Source organism: Callorhinus ursinus, unplaced genomic scaffold (assembly GCF_003265705.2).
Source record: "Callorhinus ursinus isolate GAN/ISIS: 27379988/994484 unplaced genomic scaffold, GSC_fseal_2.0 scaffold67, whole genome shotgun sequence".
In the NCBI taxonomy this organism is placed as follows: Eukaryota; Metazoa; Chordata; class Mammalia; order Carnivora; family Otariidae; genus Callorhinus; species Callorhinus ursinus.
Window position 1 is genome coordinate 114752 of NW_027397129.1, and position 20284 is coordinate 135035.

Consider the following 20284-nt stretch of genomic DNA (forward strand, 5'->3'; position numbering starts at 1 on the left):
TAGATTTGAGCCAAGAAGTTGTGATAAAATCTAATCAAGAGACAGACTGGGAGAAAATACACCAATCTACCAACAGGTTATCTTCCTGTAGCGTGCTTCTGAATGATTTTTATATTCTGCGTTTCTGCTTCTTTTTTGCAAATATTCTGAGATGCATTCCTTTAATATTGGAAAATACAGAGTGGGAAGGGGCTGAATACTTCAGTAAGTGTTCTAAGATGCGATAAGCGTTTTGCATTCCAGGTAGAAGTTTTAAGGGCTCTGCTGTGTTGTCTGGCAAGCACAGTATATGTCCAATTTGGGAACTTCTGCAGCAGTGATCCAGGTACACCATATTTATTATAGTCTTCACTTTGGCCCTGGTATATAAGTAAATTTGCTCCCATACCCTTTCTTGATGGATGCAAATATCTCAGAAATAAAACAAAGGCACTCTAAAAATTGCAGTGGTGTTGCTAAAAGCAATAATTTGCTTCCTGATTTTGTATAAATCCTAACAACTTAAATATCTAAACATACATGATTGGTTAAATATAGTGTCATGGATTGTAATATTTTTACATTTATAGATATGGGGCTGGGCTATTGTTAAACAGGGATAAAAGCAAGATATTAAACTATATGATGGGATTTGGAAAGATTATTAGGTAATTTTATGCCTAGAGACCCAGAAATCCCCAAATCCTCCTGCCACAGCTCTTTCCTTCAGGTTTTAAAGGAAAATATATGTGGATGGGGAAACAGCAAATGTGAAATAAAATACTACTTTATTATTTGTTGTGCTTGTGCCTTTGTGCCCTGTGCAAAACTCTCTGGTAAATTGAGTTTTAAGGGGCCTCCTCCTCTTCACACCAATTTCAACCCAAAAATCTCAGGATCTCATTACCCTGTAACCAGCTGCATGGTGCTGAAGAAGTGAAAGTAGTTGCCACCTATTAAAAAAAAAATGCCACATCTGGGGGTTTGATCTCCTCCCAAATCAGGTGGAGGGTGGGCCTGGGTCACTTACTCTTCCTAGGTCATTTACCCATCCTACTCTTGGAAGTGAAAGCAACAGTTTATATAGATGTCCTTTCTGGGTGAGGCACTCCTTCCCTCTTTCCCCTTCTGCCCCATCCCCACTCCCTCCCATCCCTTCCACTCCCCACCCTTCTTCCTTTCCCCTCCTGCCCTTTCCCTTCCTTCCCTATTCTCCTTTCCCTTCCCCGCTCCCTCCCACCCACTCTCCTTCTCACCCTCCTCCTTTCCCTATTCCTTCTCCTTTTCCCTCCCTCTCTCTACTCCCCTTCTCCTCTCCCTTAGCCGTGCTCCCCTGTTCCATTTCTCTCCAATCACTTGAATGTGTATCCTCCAAAGAGCTAAGATCTGGGAAACATATCAGAATGTTAATAATAGTTATGTATTCTTTTTTTTTTAATTTTCCTTTTCCTCAGTGTTTTCTACTTTTTTCTAGAAGACCCACATTTTTTATAATTAGGAAAAATGTTAGATTTTTATAGCATGATACACTTTATTTGACATTTATTTTAGGATGCAGTAGAACAACATGAAAAGAATATCAAGTGATATAAAGTGATCATCTCAGTGAAAGACAAAATAGAACATATTACAAAGAAAATGTGGTTAGTTTACAATTACACAGTATAAGATGAGGAAACTTTTAAAAAATACTGTCATAGTAACACTTCAGTGGTAAATGATAACTGCATTATTCTTAATTTATAGACCACTATGTCACATAAATAAGCTCAGTCATATCGTATATGGTCTTGATGGACATTCTTAAATTTATGCTGATCTTTTTTCAAGCAATCAAATTTCACTGTATAGCTGTTCTAGTTAATGTAAGTACTGTATTTCTATAGCAAAGTAATGAAGGCACAGTTAGTGCAAGCAGATTTAAACATTTAGTTTTCTGGGCTGGAAGAGAAAAACCACTTGTGTTGGTATTTCAGGAACTTTTTTTCAAGCAAACATTTGTCTCAATTGACAATTATGACAGTTTTCACAGCTACATTCTAATAGGAACATGACAAAGGACTTCACAAAACTCAAAACTCCATAGCACCAAATGAGCATGCTTTAGATAACTGACAGCATTTACATATTTTGAAGAATATTACACTACAACAGGCTACTTAGACACTGTAAGACAATTTTTTAGACTACCAAGAAAATATGAAAACACAAGACTAAGGAATGCTAGTGTTGAGGTTATAGAGCAGCCCCCCCCATCTCGTCTGAGGCTATATAAACCTGCTTCACTCCTGGAGTTTTGAGATGCTTGAAAATTCCTTCAGGCAGCCTCTTTTTTATTTTCAATATTTCCTGTTTCCATAATCTTTACCATCATCATAGGTACCTTTGACTTCTCCTGTATAGTAATAGATTGATTTCAGGATGACATTATCATGTAAAATTTGACCAATTTCAAAGTCCTCATCCAGGATAGCATCTTCTCGTGGTTCCAGCTTTCCAATCTTAGGAATCTCAGGAGGGCTAAAGAAATTGAAGAATGATGCATTAGGAACCACTCTTGGCTGAATTTCAATTTCTCCGGTAGCAGTTGTGCGACTCTGGGTGGTTGTCAGAGTAACATCCTTTCCTCTTCTCCAATCTATCTTACAGCCTTTGCAATCTTGGATTTCCCATCCCCAAGAGAAAAAGGGATCATTGTGATCTGGTTTTGACTTTATTATATATGTCTTGGTCAGCATCTCATTTCTGAAGTATGGATTAGGTAGAAAATAAAATTCAAACGTGTAGCTTATAGGCTGACCAGGTTTTGAGAACTTTAGGCTAATATCTGACAAGAACTTCAAAATGGGGGCATCATACTTCTGAATCATGGGCCCGAGCTTGTCAACATTCTTTAAAACAGTCAGCCAGTAGTCAGGAATGCCTTTAGGATCTTCTTTTTTAGGCTTTCCCTTCCGAGCTCTTTTAAGATTCGCTCTTTCTTTAGGCCTGACCTCAGGAATTCTTTTAGGAGCCTCTATTACAGCAGCCTTTGCCTTAGCCTCTGCTGCTTTAGGCTGTTCTTTATCTTCTGCCTTTGCCTGGGGGACTACTTTAGGCTCTTCTTTCATTTCAGGCTTTACCCCGAGAAAATCTTTAGACTCTGCGTTTTCCTCAGCCTTTGCCCCAGGAATTTCTTTTCGAACCTCGTTTTCTTCAGCCTTTACTTCAGGTTTTTCTTTAAGGTCATCGTCTTCTCCCTCACCCTCTAAGGCAGGCATTTCATTAGGACTGTCTTCCTGCACCTCCTCATCACTGCTGAACACCTCATCCTCTGAATTCCATTCATATTCTTCTTCTGCAGGTTCATATTCTGCATTGATTATTTGAAATCGCCGATCGTACAGAGGCTTATTGAGTTCGGCATATTTTCTTTCGAGATCGTGAATTGCCTTTAAAAATAGGATGTCTACCTTGTCACATTCATCTTGAATATTTCTAAGCGCCTGCACACGATTTCTAACTGCTTGAGGCAGCCGATCCACGAAACTTTTACCCAACGGAGCCCGCCGTGCTCTTCGCGAAGGCCCAGATACCCTCTTCTTTCTATATAAGCGGCTGCGGCTACTGCTGCTGCTGCTGCAACTAGTGCTGCTGCTAGAGCTACTGCTGTCAGATTCTTCCCCAGAATCACTAGACGAGCTAGCCATCTTCTCTTCAGCAACCCCTTGGGCGGCAGGTTCCGAGACCATGTTAAGATCCGCTTCTGCCATTTTGCAACCCTGCAAACCTCTTAATGTGGTGACTACCAGTGAGACCGCGCGCTCGGAGATGGGCAGAAAATGACTCACGGATGCTTGGGTAGCGGCGGAGGCCCGGGCTGAGGAGGTTGCAGCAGCGGCGAAGGTAGCAGTAGCGTAGGGCGGGGCGGGGCTGGGCTGGGCTGGGCTGGGCTGCCGTGACCGCGCAGAGGTGGAAGCCGCAATAGAGGCCTGGGCGAGAGCGGCAGTGGCAGAGCCTCTCACTGTAGCCGCGGCAGACCGAGGCGTGCCGCAGCCCTAATGGCGCAGTCTAAGACCCCAAGATCTCTTCAGGGTTTAGATCGCAAACCCCCACCCCTTGCAGTCAGAACTGCCGTTAATTTAGTTCCCAGTGTGCCCTTAGCTCGCGCCTCATTTGCTGGGCAAGCTTGATTGACAAGCTCTAAGCCTAATGAAATAACAAACGCACCCGCCGCCCTCCAGGCTCCGCCCACCTTCCCAGATGCTCCTTGGTAGCTGAGGCACACACCCTTGGAAGACGTTTATTTCCCCTCAGAATTCTATCTTTATAGTTATATAACTCAAAAACAAGCTTAGATATGAGGTAAAAATACTAGCCATGGTTCCTAACAAGGGAAGAGGGGTATCTTTCTCCCATCATCTCATCCTGAATTCCCGTTTGGTTTGTCAGGAGCCTCTTGACAAAAACCTGTTTTTTAAAAAATTGGATGAAAATGCTCCAAATGGCATCATTGGGTAGTGTGATTATGGATGATTTTTTAAAAAATCTCTTTATCTAGATATTCTTGGGCGTGTATTTTTACACTGGAGGAAAAAGGGGAGTCGTTTATTGGCAAAGGGGGAAGGGGCTAGAAAGCAGGCATAATGCGTCCACGTATCAGTTTTAATAAGTACTATCTGTGGTGTTTGGCAAGCCTGGTTTATATCCATCTACAAGGGTTGTGAACCCATGTTGCCGTGAGTCAGTTACACCATTTTTACTATATTTCTCTTTTTAAACTGGCATATAATATACCCCGACCTTGCTGCTGCCTTGCCACTAGCTGTTCTCAATGCTTGCAACAACCTTGTAGATGAAATACAAGGGAATTCAAACGTTAGGTAGTATTATTTAAAAGCAAACGGTTTGCTCCATACTTTTGTGCAGCAGTTTTCAATTCCATGAACAGCAGAATGGGAGGGGGAATTTGTGCTGATGAAAAGTGCACCCTCTGTCAGGGTATACTTTACAATGTCATCTGGCACCAATTTCCTTCTAATATTCCAGCCACATTGAAGTATGATTTACAAATCCAGTAATACGTGAATAAACTTTTGTAAAATGAAGTTTAAAAACAGGTATCTGTTATTTTTATTTACAGGATTCATTTCTGCTACAGAACACCTCCCTTGGTACAACCCAAAAGACCAGTGTTTACTTTTCATTAAAGGTAAGGAACATATTTAGCCCATTTTTATGAATGACAAGAATTACCTATCTGTATTTGTATAGAAATTCACAGGATATATATTACAGTCTTTTAAAGACTTAGTTGGAAGATACCTTGATATTTCTGCAGAAGCAAAAAAACCCAAAGAGGTGATTTGATATACTAATGTAGAAAATAACCTAACTAATCACATTCAGTGTCTAAACCTGCTCATAGAATACAAGTAGTAAATTAAAATATAAAACATGATGAATTATCACTTCAAATGAGGAGAAATATTAGATTAATCTCTGTTACCTTTTTATTATAGATTGTATGCTTTGTCATTTAGTCATATTTTTTAAAAAGTTAGGGAACATTTTTCTATTTTGTAAATAAATTTACTTTTATTGTTTATTTCTGATTTTCAAGGTATATAAGCATTTTAAGGAAAAAATACAGAAAATTCCAATGATGGTAAAAATACATAATCTTAACAACCAAATGATAACCACTGTTAGCATTTTGATGCATTTCCTTCCAGAAATTTCTTTGTACATCTACACACCTGCATTTTTATATAAACTGTTCTTGATGTAAAACATTATATTTTGTAATCTGCTCATTTAACTTATCAGTTGTGGCTACATTTGCATGGTAAATGATCAACATCTTCATTTAAAATAGATGCATATTCCATGGAAATATTTGACTTAACTTATTTAACCAAATTCCTGTTGTAGAGCAGCTCCTTTCCACACCATCTCTCCATGAGCATACACTTTTTTTCCTGTTATAAAAGAAAAAATTAGCCCTGGATACCTACTATATGGATTTGTGAAAATTAGTCATAAGATGAATTCCTAGAAATGGGAGTGCTGGAAAAAATTATGTGTTCATTTTATTCTTTGACACATATTGCCAAACTTCTCCCCAGAAAAGTTATCACAATTTACAGTTCCACCAATAATGCATGAGTTCATTTATTTAATCATTCAACTAATATGTTTTTGTGCCTGCCATGTGCCAGGCACATGTGGTAAAGGATGGTAATATAATGATGAATAAAACTTAACTGAGTGTATATTCTTTCATTTCATAATTTTAATCAAAATGTATACTATGGAAAAAATGATTTAAATCAGTGGGGTTATGCCATAAATATTGTTCTGTAACTTATTATTTTCATTTAAAATAATAGATATCCTTTTTGAAATAAATGCTCTTATATTTTGATAGTACTATAGTGGTTTCATTTACATGTTAAATTTTGTACTATCAGGAATTAGTATTTTGGAGTAAGCAATGAGTTAGGGAGTCAGATATTTTTTAAAATATATTTTTATTAGCTAGCAAATTTTTTTGTACTGTTTATTTGATAATCTCTCTGTCTCACACTTATTTGAAATATGACATTTACCATATTAACTAAATTGCTTGGTTCTGTTTCTGAATTCTGATTTCTGATCCGTTGGCCTTAATTTTTCTGCAAACAACTAATGAGGTAATGGCTGTTTTTTAATAACATTGTATTTTGTGAAAATGATATGCATTGAACAAAGGTTAGATAATATATTGAAATCCAAACAAGAAAAGTAACTACAAACAAACTGAAAGGTAATCACTATCCACATCTTTAATGAACATCCCCAAAATAATTTCTTATCATTATGTATTTGTATTTCTTAGGTTAGCAGTGAGATTGAATGTCTTTTCATATTTTTATTGTCCATTTGAGCATTGCCTATTTATACCCTTTGCTTCTTTTCCACTGCATTAAGAAAGAAATTAATTGGTGGTGAAATCCTACAGGTAAAATAATTTTGGCCTTGATTTAAGACAACTGTGACTCCTTTAGAAAATACATCTGTTCTGACTTATAACATTGGACAAATGCATCTTAACTACAGCTTTCATTTTAAAGATTTTTTTTTTATTTGAGAGAGAGAGAATAAGAGATAGAGAGCACGAGAGGGAAGAGGGTCAGAGGGAGAAGCAGACTCCCCGCTGAGCAGGGAGCCCGATGTGGGACTCGATCCGGGGACTCCAGGATCATGACCCGAGACGAAGGCAGTCGCTTAACCAACTGAGCCACCCAGGCGCCCCAACTACAGCTTTCATTTTAAATTACCTAATTTCAGTTTAATTGTCATCTAAACAATGCTTTTCAAGGATTAGTACTTAATCACACTGAAACAAAAAAATTGGAATGAAACAAGGAGAATAAAAAGAGAAAAACTTGTAAAAAAAAAAAAAACTCATACAGAGCTATTAATGAACTATTTTGATTTTTTTGTTCTTTCTTTTTCCCAAGCCAAAAACTATATAGGTGACTTCTAACTACAGTGCTCTAATTTTGATGCATATATACTACCTTAGGTATCTTGTAACGTATTTTCATTTTTGAGGCTTTTCTTGGTCTATTAGTTAACTTAATTGTATTATTGCAGTTTCCTAAAAGAAAATAAGTATTTTATTTATATAATGCATTTAATTTATGCATTATATCATATATTTTCTACTGTGAATATTTTTGTAAGTATTAGTTCTAGCATATGATATGCTTATTTTTCTTCATAAGGCCATCTTTATATTACTTGGATAGTGATATGTTCTCTGTTTCATTATTTTATGATATTCTTTTTTGGGGTCAAATGTTCATACTTCTACATGAGATGATGCTTAACACAGAATCTATTGTTATATTTAGGCTGAACATGGCTCTTTGACATCCGTTTATACCTTCTCTGTTATGAACATATACACAATCCTGACTACCACCCCTTTTACACAAACACATATACGTAATATGCAGTAAGTGCTATAGCATTCTCTTTGTTGTAGATATTTAAGAAGCCAAGCATTGCAATTTCATTTATTTGTGGACTTATGTTTTTCTTTTTTTGTTGTTATTCATTTAGACAGGTTTTAACTGAATACACAAGTTAATTCTTTTTAAAAACAATTTTATTAAAGTACAATAATACAGCTGTACATAAAGTACACACTGTGTGTTTTAATAAATCTTTATACCTGTGAAGTAATCACCCACAGTCAAGATAATGAAAGTTTTTTATCATCCTCAAAAGTTTCATTATGCCTCTCCTTGTGCCTGCCTAGGCAACTACTGATCTGCTCTCTGTTTCTATAGACTTGTTTGCGTTTTCTGGAATATTATATAAATAAACTGATGAGTCACATGCTATGTGTATGCTTAACTTTTTAAGAATTAACTGTTTTCCAAAGTGGTTGTACAATTTTGCATTCCTACTAGGAGCACCAACACTTGGTATGGTCATTCTTTTTAAATTTAGCCATTTTGATAGGTATGCAGTAGTATCTCATTTGGTTTTACTTTGCATTTCCCTAATGACTAAGGATGTTAAACATCTTTTTTTGTAGTGATTTACCATCCACATATCTTCTTTGGTGAACTGTCTATTCATATTTTGCCCATTTTCCTATTGGGTTCTGGTCTTACTATTGAGTTTTGAGAATTTGTTATATACTGTGGATACAAGTCCTTAGCAGATATAAGTTCTGCAAGTATTTTCTCCCAATCCATGGATTTTCTTTTTATCCTCTTAACAGTGCCTTTCATAGTATTTCAGAGAACAGAAGTTTGTAATTTTGATTCAGTCCAATTTATCATCTTTGTTTCTTTTATGAACCATGTTTTTGGTGTCATCTCTAAGAAATCTTTGCCTAGCCCAAGATCTTCTATGCTTTTTTAGAAGTTTTATACTCTGAGATTTCACATTTAGATCTGACCTATTTTTGTATGTGGTACAAAATATAGATTGAAATTAGGTATCTAATTGTCCCAGCATCATTTGTTGAAAAATTTTCCTTTCTCTACTGAATTACCTTTGTACTTTTATCAAAAATTAGTTGTCCATATATGTGTTGGCCTCTCTATTCTGTTCCATTGTGTACTTATTTTACTTGCCTAATTTGTAAACATTTCTTAGGTATTTTTGGGAGGGAATGAGAAACAAATTGTGGGATAACAGAATTTATAATTATAGTGGAGACAGTTACAGTAGCTGGATCTTCATCCTTGGCCTTTCATTTCTGCTCTCAAATATCTGAGAGAAAAGGAAAATAACAGCACTGGTAACCTAGAAAACAAATCAAAATAAGAAACACAAATGCTTTTCTATTTTTGTGGAGTTGCCAGTGTATGGTTGTCTACAGCCTAGCCACAGGAATGGTAGCTAGCTTTATTCAGGAGCACAAATAACGCCTGTTTTTCTCACCTTTGATAAGAGAGACCAGTTCGCTAAAATGTAAATAGAAAGTATTTTCAAGTTGTTAATAAATTATGATTAAAAGACAGAATTGTTATAAATAATTGGTTGTTATTTCATACTATGGGTTTCAAAGCAACATTATCTCATTCCATACTCATTCCTAAAATAAGGGTACACACAAATGAATAGAATGTGGTATGTAGCTATAACATTTGATTTTTAAAGGAAATATTTGTGATTTACATTTATGGCATTATAACCTTTACTTCATGGTATTTAAAAGGGCAGTTATAATTAATGCAATGGCAGAGAAGGAAAATCAGTTACTAATTTGGATATTTGTTCTAATGCTAGTTTTCAACTTAAAAATAGCATACATGTTCAAAAATATAAATCCACATTGCAGAGGAACACTTTTACGAGGGCATTCAAAAATATTTTGCCCATGGTACTCATTTGAAGAATTTTTACATTAAAACTCAAATAAAGTAAACATTTTTTATTGCAAGTGTGGAAGCATTTTATTTAACTCTTCTAAAAAGGGAGCAAAATTGTGAAGGACTTAAATGGTTATCAGTGTCCATGCATGTGTATATGACTACAATAACTATTTCTAAATTTTGCATTACATTTGGACAATGTAGAAAAAGCCCAAATGGACATTCTCTGCCAAATTTTATCCAGAATACCAATATATATTTAATTAATTTGATTTAGTGCATCCTCTGGGGGAAAACGAATCTTATGGTACTGCAAATATTCTTCCTGGTGGGAACAAATGCATGTTCCACAGCTCTTCAGAGGTGATGGCCATTTTTATATCAAACAACATACATGCATTTCACAAAACCCTTTCTTAGAGTATAAAAGAGGAGAATCCCAATAATTATCAAGTCTTAGCATTTGATTTCCTTACTGAGACATTATGACCTGATTTTTAGTATAGGTTCTAGAGTCAGAATTGCTGGGCTTGAATCCTGTTTTTTTTTTTTTTTCCTCTTGCTAGTTGCATTAGATATTGGGCAAGCTGCCTCACTTTTCTTACTTCTGTTCTCCCTCTCTAAAATGGGGCTAAGAATGGCACATAGAACTAAAATTAAATATTGTTTGCTACTTTTCATATTACTAATAGTACTAGATCTTGATAGTTCTAAGGTGAAATAGCCACTTATCCTGATTGCCATTATCTGCCTACAGAATGTCTCCTGTTATTTCAAAGGAAAAAAAAATCAGCACAACACAAATAAAATTCCAAACCAAGTATTGTTTTAATTTTTACACCACACACAGCCTCCTTTCTTTCTTGAGAGCTTTTAAACTTCCTGACAGTCCTAAATTATATAATCTTCTTTATCTCAACCTCAAATTTATATCTCGTGTTTATTTTTGATGCCATTTATTTTTTATTCTATTATAAAGGTTAAGAGTATAAAATTCGCATACAATTAACTACATATATCTAAAAATATAATAAAATAATTCCCAATGTGTTAAATAGTGACTTCTGTTCTTGATATTAATAACTTTTTTTTTTTTTACTTTTAATGTGTTGGTTAAATTTAGAGTACCGTGCATTGTAACTTAATTTTAAATACCCACCAGATGCCTTAGATTTTCCTTTTTTTTCCCTTTTGCTTAGAGTAGTGTTCTCAAGCCTACCTAATAGCTGTGTGAAAGTATTGTCTTTGTTGGAGGTGGAAGGGATTTTAGAGATCCTTTAGTCCAATATCCTTATACAGACTGGGAAACTGAGGCCTTCTCTATTCGATGGGCATTCTGTGTGTTTTCAAGTATTTGTCTCTACAAGCAACACTTCTACAAACATTATTATGTATTCAAAAAGTCATTTTCACCAATGTTAATGATTTTGGTTTAGGGGCAGATTAAGGAGTAAAGAAAGGTCCTCTAATAATGGATAATTATCCTAAGCATTAAGTAGTAAGTACTTATAGTTGTCACTGAATAATATCTAACTTTATCATTTTCAATGTATCAGACAATGAACCAAGTACTATACTTTTACTATTTCATTTTAATGAGCCCATTGAGGGGTTCATTATCATCTTCATACTATCCTCATATAATTATTATCTTCATATCATCCTTAGTGTCCTCAATGAGAACACTAAGATTTTAAGTGAATAACTTGCCCAGGGTCACATAGTTTACAATCAGAAGAGCCCAGATGTAAAACCAGATGGTTTGATTCCAGGTGTTAAATTCTTACTCTACCATCTTTAGTGAACAAAAATGAATGAACTCTTGAACTGAGGTGCTTGATCTGGGTATATTTAAGTGACAGCTATGGCCACTCTTCCATTCCTCTGGTTGTAGTTATGTTTTTATGATGTGAGTACCTTTGGGAGCACTAGTCCTCAAGTTCCTCTGATTTATGCATGAGTGTTGGCTTTAACTGACAAAGTATACTAGAAAAAGCTAATTTAACAAACAAGATGGTTTTCAGTAATTCTAACACGCCTAACAGCTTTATTTGGTTAACAACCAAACACTGGGAAGTCAGAGCTTAAAATAAATGCCAGTGTATCCAATCCATAATTAAATGAAAAACACCCTAGGAATTTTTCTGTTTAAGTATTCCTTATGGCAGAGGAACCCTAGGAATTTTTCCGTTTAAGTATTCCTTATGGCAGAGGAACCTGTACTTTGAGGAGCCTGAAGGTATGACCTCAAGCTACCCTTTGAAAGCAGGAAACTCTCTTGAAATCTATACATTTTAACTACAAATTTATTTTCAATATTTGATGTGTACTCTATAAATTATTGACGTTAGTTTTTATGTAAGACAAGATTTCCTGTCCTTGAGTAAAATTGATACCCAAGAAGATGTGTTATGATGATCCAATCCACTTTCCTGTGAGTTTCAGGCAACACCACAGGCTCTGGGGCCTGACTCTCTGGGTTTAAATTCTTTCACTTACTGACTGTATGACTCTGGACAAGTCACACATTTCTAATTCTCAGTTTCTTTATCTATAAAAAAAAAGGATAATGTTAGGAACTGCCCCATTGGTTGTTATATAATAATTAAGGGGATTATCTATATAAATTGTTTAGCAGATGCATAAAGGCTCAGTAAGTTTTATCTATTATTATTATACAATTCAAAGAGCCATGTAGGGATTTCTATCCCAGTTAAATAAGTATGATCCACAGGCAAGACTAATGAATTTAATCAGCTTAAATTGCTGTGTTTTATATGTACACCATTCCCTTCAACTTAGAAAATAAGTTGAATTTGCCTTGTGACCCAAAGTTACATTTTATTGTCAAGGTGAGAACTAATATCCTTGCCTTAGTTATTTTCCATTGTGGCAGAGTTTTCAATTAAATTCTATGATGAGCATGTAGTAAAGCCTAATGTTTCACTTTCAAGGCAATGATAACTAACACTTCACTGTTCTTTAACTCAGCAATGAAAGAGAAGCAAGAAAATTGCATTTTTGACTAACTACAAAGGAATAAACAGGGTATCTAGTTAAATCATTGTTGCTTTTAGTTATCCTCAAAAAATCTGCTTAATACAGAGAAAGGAGCAAGAAATGGAGCCATAAATTCTCCAGATTCATTACTTTGTTTTAGTGGCTCTTTTAAACCAGATGCAACCAATAATTCAAAATCATAATATTGAGCAGGTTCGTCTTCTTTTATAACCAGTGTTTATCTAAAAAACTAAGCATTCTCTGTTTAGAGGTAGCCAAATGTTCTAATTAACACAATTTCCTTATCTGACATCATTAAAATTTGTCTACCCTTCTCTGGAAGAATGGTTAGAAATGACATAAAGACAGAATTATATAAATTATTAGACTACATGCTCAGTCTACTTACAGCAACCTCCAAGCTGTTCCCAGCTTCTAATATAGGCTATACATAGTTCTTTGAAAAATCTTCCTGAAAACACTTATCATATCCCTTCTATAATCCAAATACTCCAGTATTTGGAATCAGACCTGTGTATATAATTATAAGCTGTATCTTTTACCTTCTGGTGACCTTGGACAAATTTCTCAACTCCCTTTGCCTGAGGTTCCTCATCTGTAAAATAAAGATAATAATACCTACCTCCTAGAGCCATGGTGAGGTTTAAATAACATAATACAGCTTAGACCATGGTGAGTCTCAGCAAATTCTAACTTTCTTACTAAACTTACCTTCTCCAGGAATACTTACACAATGGAGTATAGTTCTTTAACTCTTCATTTCCTTTAGGGCTACTCAGCCTACCTTACATTTTGTATGTTTTTTGAACTAATGAACTGGCTTCTTGATAGTAGAACTGTTCCCACTTGCTGCTGAAGTAGAAATAATTTTTAACCTTTAATTACATTCTACTTTTATATAACAATTGTCCCCTAAATGTGTCTAATATACTGATACAACTGCCATGTAGCAAATTAGATTAGTTTGACTAAATTTTCAGGATTTAAAGAATTAGTGTTTTTGCAATCAACTTCTAAATAGGAGTACGTCACACTTTATTAATAGCTAGGAGACCATGTAGAATCTTCAGAAGAAAAATTCTAGAAGCTAATGAAGATCTATATTTTTTTTTGAAGATCTATATTTAATATTAAATTAGTGTTTATTTAACCCCTCCTTTAATTAGCATTTTATTTCATAAGACAAGATTTCTAGAAAATAATTATCTGAAAATTGCTTTACAAATAATAGGCATTTGAAGGTAAATATATATCAAAGTATCAGGGCATTGCCTTTCAATAAATTGTATAGTGAATATCATAAAAATGACTACTCAGAAATTTCAGTTAAATAAGATGAATAAGCTCTAAGGATCCATTGTACACTGTACCTATAGTCAACAATAATGTATTGTACACTTAAAATTTAAGAGGCTAGGTCTCATGTTGAATTTTTACCACAGTACAATAGGGTGTTATAGGCAACTGATGAATTATTGAACAATACATCTGAAACTAATGATGTACTATATGTTGGCTAATTGAATTTAAATAAAAAATAAAATAAAAAGGCTACTGAGAGAACCAGATTAATTTTTGTTTTGTTATCAGAGCCTTGTTATCTGAATTGAGCATCATCTACATGTCACATTGAATTTCTCTTTCTTGTAGTATATTAAAAAAAACAAATTCCTTAATTTATTTATTATTTGAAAGATACTTTTCCTTGGGAAGTACAGTTTTGTGTTTATTTTGTTTTATTTTGGGTTTCTTTTTGTTTTGTTTTTTGTTTGCTTGTTTTAAAAGCAGTTATTGAGGCATTTAAGTGGTTGGGAAAATGCCAGAAACCAGAGCTTGAGAACACATCTGCCAAAAGAGGTGGTTCTCAGTATGTACAAAAGATGTCCACAGTAGAGTGAGAAATAAAAAAGGCATACTGCAAAACAATATCTTCATTATGATCTCATCTATATAAAAAAGTATGTAGGGCGCCTGGGTGACTCAGCTGGTTGGGCGACTGCCTTTGGCTCAGGTCACGATCCTGGAGTCCCAGGATCGAGTCCCACATCAGGCTCCCTGCTCAGCGAGGAAACTGCTTCTCCCTCTGGCCCTCCCCCCTCTCATGTGCTCTCTCTCTCTCTCTCTCTCTCATTCTCACTTTCTCAAAATAAATAAATAAATCTTGAAAAAAAGTATGTATAAAAGATGTGTATATGGGGTGTGCATATTATGATTTCATGTTCATAGAAAGATGTGTGAAAATATATGCAATAAATTAATACAATTAGGTGGAAGGGAAACTTTTAACTTTTTATTTTCTATTCTTAAGCACTTTTTGAATTTTTAAACAATGAGGATATATTATTTTTGTAACTAAAAATGGAAAAATTTAAAGCAATAAGGCTTAACATATTTTTAAAAAAATTATTTATTTATTTTAGAGGAGTGGAAGGACAGAGGGAGAGGGAGAGAGAACTTCAAGCAGACTCCCTGCTGAGCACAGACCCCAATCTGGGGCTCGATCTCATGATCCAGAAGTCATGACTTGAGCTGAAATCAAGAGTCAGACACGTAACTGACTCAGCCACCCAGGCACCCCAAGGCTTAACATATTTTGAACAAAATTTGGGTTGTTATTTACTCAAGTGAGGTTTATGTAGAGAGCTAGAGTACTGTCTTTATAACCACTTTTGCAAAGTAGGAACTATCTCTTGCTTGAGCAGCACTTGCACTTGTACAGCCTAATCTGAGGTATCATCATAAATGGGTGCCTTACAAAATGCACTATTTTTCAGCTAGTTCATGCTTCATTCTGATTGGCATTTGAACCCTTAGACATAATTGTTTTTCTTCCCAAACATGTTATTTTGTTAGGACAGCTATAACGATATCAGGCAGCATTGCCCTCCTCTCCATTATGCTCACAATCTAAATATTTTATTTTATTTTTATTTGAGTATAGTTGACACACAGTATTACATTAGTTTTAGGTGTGTAACAGTGATTCATCAAGTTTATATATTTTATGCTCACCACAAGTATAGCTACCATTAGTCACCATAAAATGCTATTACAATATCATTGACTATATTCCTTACGATATGCTTTTTATTGCCATGACTAATTCATTACATAACTAGAAGTATGTATGTATCTCCCACTTCCTTTCATCCATTCTGCCCATGCTCCCACACCCCTCTATTCTGGCAAACATCAGTTCTCTGATTCTGCATATTTTTATTCCTTTGTTTCTTTAGATTTCACAAATGAGTAAATCATATGCTATTTGTCTTTCTCAGTCTGACAAATTTTATTTAGCATACTACCCTCTAGGTCTGTCCATGTTGTCACAGATGGCAGGATTTTGTACTTTTATGACTGTGTAATATTCCATTGTGTATGTGTATATACATATAACACCTTCCTTATCCATGTGTCTATTGCTGGACATATAGGTTGCTTCTATGTCTTGGCTATTATAAATAATGCTGCAATAAACATAGGTGTGCATATATCTTTTCAATTTAGTGTTTTTGTTTCCTTTGGGTAAATACCCAGTAGTGGAATTACTGGATCGTATGGTATTTCTCTTTTTAGTTTTTTGAGAAACCTCCATACTGTTTTCTACAATGACTGTACTAATTTTCATTCCTGCCAACAGTGTATATGGATTCCTTTTGCTCCACAGCCTCGTCAACACTTGTTATTTCTTGTCTTTCTTATTTTAGCCATTCTGACAGGTGTGAGGTGATCTCTCATTTTGGCTTTGATTTTCATTTCCCTGATGATTAGTTATCAGGTTATGTTGAGCATCTTTTCATGTGTCTGTTGGCCATCTGTATGTCTTCTTTGGAAAAAATGTCTATTCAGGTTTTTGGCCCATTGTTTTAATGGAATTGTTCAATATTTTTGGTTTTGAGTTGTATAAGTTCTTTATATATTTTGGATATCAGCTATATTATTTGAAAATATGTTCTCCCATTCAGTAGATTACTTTTTGTTTTGTTGATGTTTTCCTTTGCTGTGCAAAAGCATTTTTTAAAATTTTTTTATTATTTTATTTTATTTATTTGAGAGAGAAAGTGTGTGTGTGAGAGAAAGAGAACATGAGCCATGGGAGGGGCAGAGGGAGAGGGAGAAGCAGACTCCCCACTGAGCAGAGAGCCCAACATGGGGCTCAATTCCAGGATCCCAAGATCATGACCTAAGCCAAAGGCAGATGCTTAACTGATTAAGCCACCCAGGCACCCCTGTGCAAAAGCATTTACTTTTGCTTTTGTTTCCCTTGCCTGGGGAAACATATCCATAAATATGTTGCGAAGGCTGACATCCAAGAGATTACTGTCAATATTTTCTCTTCAGAGTTTTATGGTTTCAGGTCTCACATTTAGGTCTTTAATCCCTTTTGAGTTTATTTTTGTGTATGGTGTAAGAAAGTGATCCGGTTTTATTCTTTTGCATGTAACTGTCCAGTTTTCCCAACACAATTTATTGAAGAGACTGTCTTTTCTTCATTGTATATTCTTGCCTCTTTTGTCATACATTAATTGGCCTTATAAGTGTGGGTTTATTTCTGGGCTCTCTATCCTGTTCCATTGATCTATGTGTCTAGTTTTGTACTGATGCCATATTGTTTTGATTATTACAGCTTTGAAGTTTAACTTGAAATCTGAAATTGTGTTTCAGATTGTTTTTCTTTCTCAAGATTGCTTTGGCAGTTTAGGGTCCTTTGTAGTTTTATACAAATTTAATATTATTGTTTTGTGAAAGATGCTGTTGGTATTTCGATAGGGATTGCATTGAGACTATAGGTTTCTTTTGGTAGTAGGGACATTTTAACAATATTAATGCTTCCAAACCATGAGCATGGAATATCTTTCCACTTGTTTTTATTGTCCTTAATTACTTTCATTGGTGCTTTATATTTTTCAGAGTACAGGTCTTTGACCTCCTTTATTCCTAGGGATTTTGTTTTTGATGCAATTGAAAATGGAGTTGTTTCCTTAATTTCTCTTTCTGCTACTTCATTATTAGTGTATAAAAACCTACTGATTTCTGGGTATTAACTTTGTATCCTACAACTTTACTGAATTCATTTATCACTTTAAGTAGTTTTTTGATGACTCTGTAGGATGTTCTATGTATAGTATCATGTCATGCACAAATAGTGACATTTTATCTTCTTTTTTCCCTGATATGAATGCCTCTAATTTCTTTTTCTTGTATGATTGCTGTGACTAAGATTTCTGATACTAGGGTGAATAAAGTGGCAATAGTGGGCATCCTTGTTTAGTTCCTGAAATTAAAGGAAAAGCTCTCAGTTTCACCAGTGATATTAGTGGTGAGTTTTTTATATACAGCTTTATTATGTTGAGGTATGTTCCCTCTGAACACACTTTGATAAGAGTTTTTATCATGAATGGGTGCGGTATTTTGTCCAATGCTTTTTCTGCATCTACTTAGCTGAGCATATGATTTTATCCTTTGTTTTGTTGATGTTTGTGATTGATTTGTGAATATTGAACCATCCTTGCATACCCAGAATAAATCTCCCTTGATCATGGTGAATAATCCTTTTAATGTATTGTTGGATTTGATTTGCCAACATTTTTTTGAGGATTTTGGAATGTATGTTTATCAGGCATATTGGCCTTAATTTTCTTTTTTGTGGTATATGCCTGGTTTTGGTATCAAGGTAATGCTGGCCTCATAGAATGTATTTGGAAGCTTTCCTTTCTCTTCCATTTTTTGGAATAGTTTAAGGAGGATAGGTATTAACTCTTCTTCTTTGAATGTTTGGTAGAATTCCCCTGTGAAGCCATCTGGCCCTGGACTTTTGATTGTTGGGAGATTTTTGATTACTGATTCAATTTATTTGCTGGTTATCAGTCTGTTCAAGTTTTCTATTCCTGTTTCAGTTTTAGTAATTTATATGTTACAAGGAATTTATCCATTTCTTCCAGGTTGTCCAATTTGTTGGCATACTAGTATTCTCTTATAATCCTTTGTACTTTTTTGATGTCAGTTGTTACTTCTTTAATTTGATAGGGATTGCTTTGAATGTGTATATTGCCTTGGACAATATAGACATTTTAACAGTATTTGTTCTTCCAATCCAATTAGCATAGAACATTTTTCCATTTCTTTGATTCCTCAATTCCTTTCATGAATGTTCTACAGTTTTCAGAGTACAGATCTTTTACCTCTTTGGTTAGGTTTATGCTTAGGTATCTTATGGTTTTCAGTGCAATTATAAATCTGATTGATTCCTTGATTTTTCTTTCTGCTGCTTCACTATTGGTGTATATAAATGTAATAGATTTCTGTAAATTGATTTTATATCTTACAACTCTTTTGTCCTGCTGCTTTTAGGATTTTTTCTTTATCATTGTATTTTGCCAGTTTAACTAAAATATGTCCTGGCATTGGCCTCTTTTTGTTGATTTTGATCGGAGTTCTCTGTGCCTCCTGGATTTGGATATCTGTTTCCTTCCCCAGATTAGGGAAGTTTTTAGCTATTATATCCTCAAATAAACCTTCTGCCCCCTTTTCTCTCTCTTCTTCTAGGACTCCTATGATAGAAATATTGTTTGATGGAGTCACTGAATTCCCTACATCTATTCTCATGTTGCCTAATTTTTCTTTCTCTCTTTTGTTCAGCATCAATATTTTCCATTATTCTAGCTTCTGTATCGCTAATTTGTTCCTCTGTTCCTCCCGTCCTTGTGGTCACTCTGCTGCTGTGTATTGGCTTCTCTGTTTCTTCAGGTCATTTGTCTGCAGCATTTCTCCTTGCATGCAGTGTGCAGTGTTTGGACCTTGGCCAGAGTATGGCCAGTTTTAACCAGGTGTATTCTGATCTGTTTGTTAAGTGAGACCTGATGCTACTTCCACTAGAACTGATGTCCTGCAGAGCTCTCTGTCTGGGAGACATGGCACATCCTATGGTTTCTGCTGTTCTTCCGGTGAAGGGGCTCACTGGGACTTAGGCACACTTGCCAGAAAAAAGCAATACCAGCAGGGGGTAAGCAGATTAGGCAGCCAGTGTTAAGTTCTGTGCCACTTACTGAACCTGGTTTATGCTGAGGGGTGGGGGGTGGAAATGGTGCCAGCCAGCTCCTTTGTCCCCAGAGAGTGGTCCCTGTGGCTAATGCTCTCAGGTAAGCACTCCCAGAGGAGAAAATAATCTCCCGTTATATGACTCAAGCATTTTTCAGATCTCTGTTTTTAAGCTGTCTGTCTCCAGGTTGCTTGCCTGCCTAGAGCAGTGAGGTGCACTTTGGCCTCTATCCCAGCCAAGCCTGCTGCCTTTTAAAACTCCAAACCTTAGGGACATCCTGTGGCAGAGGCCTGCACTGGTCTTCTAGGGGAGGGTCTTACTGCACTGGGATGGATGCAGGTTTGACAGAGATAGGCAGTTGTGCCAGAATGCAGGGGTGTGG

At 35.4% G+C, this 20284-nt stretch overlaps 2 protein-coding genes across 4 annotated transcripts in view; one reads left to right on the top strand and one right to left on the bottom strand.

Annotated features, from left to right (window-relative positions):
* Positions 1–1503: 1503 nt before the first annotated feature.
* NAP1L3 (nucleosome assembly protein 1 like 3) lies at positions 1504–4079 on the bottom strand. The gene has a single exon (XM_025886908.2). The coding sequence runs from the start codon at positions 3729–3731 to the stop codon at positions 2319–2321; it is 1413 nt and encodes a 470-aa protein (XP_025742693.1). The 5' UTR covers positions 3732–4079; the 3' UTR covers positions 1504–2318.
* The window catches only part of FAM133A (family with sequence similarity 133 member A), a 65840-nt gene continuing 49291 nt past the window's right edge, over positions 3736–20284 (top strand). Inside the window, exons 1-2 of one of the 3 annotated variants that reach the window (XM_073885912.1) lie at positions 3736–3864; positions 5102–5170. The gene's annotated coding sequence lies outside the window, so the exon portion shown is untranslated. Of the gene's footprint in view, positions 3865–4237; positions 4324–4456; positions 4476–5101; positions 5171–20284 lie in introns of those variants that run through there. The other 2 variants (XM_073885911.1, XM_073885913.1) reach the window with 2 other exon arrangements.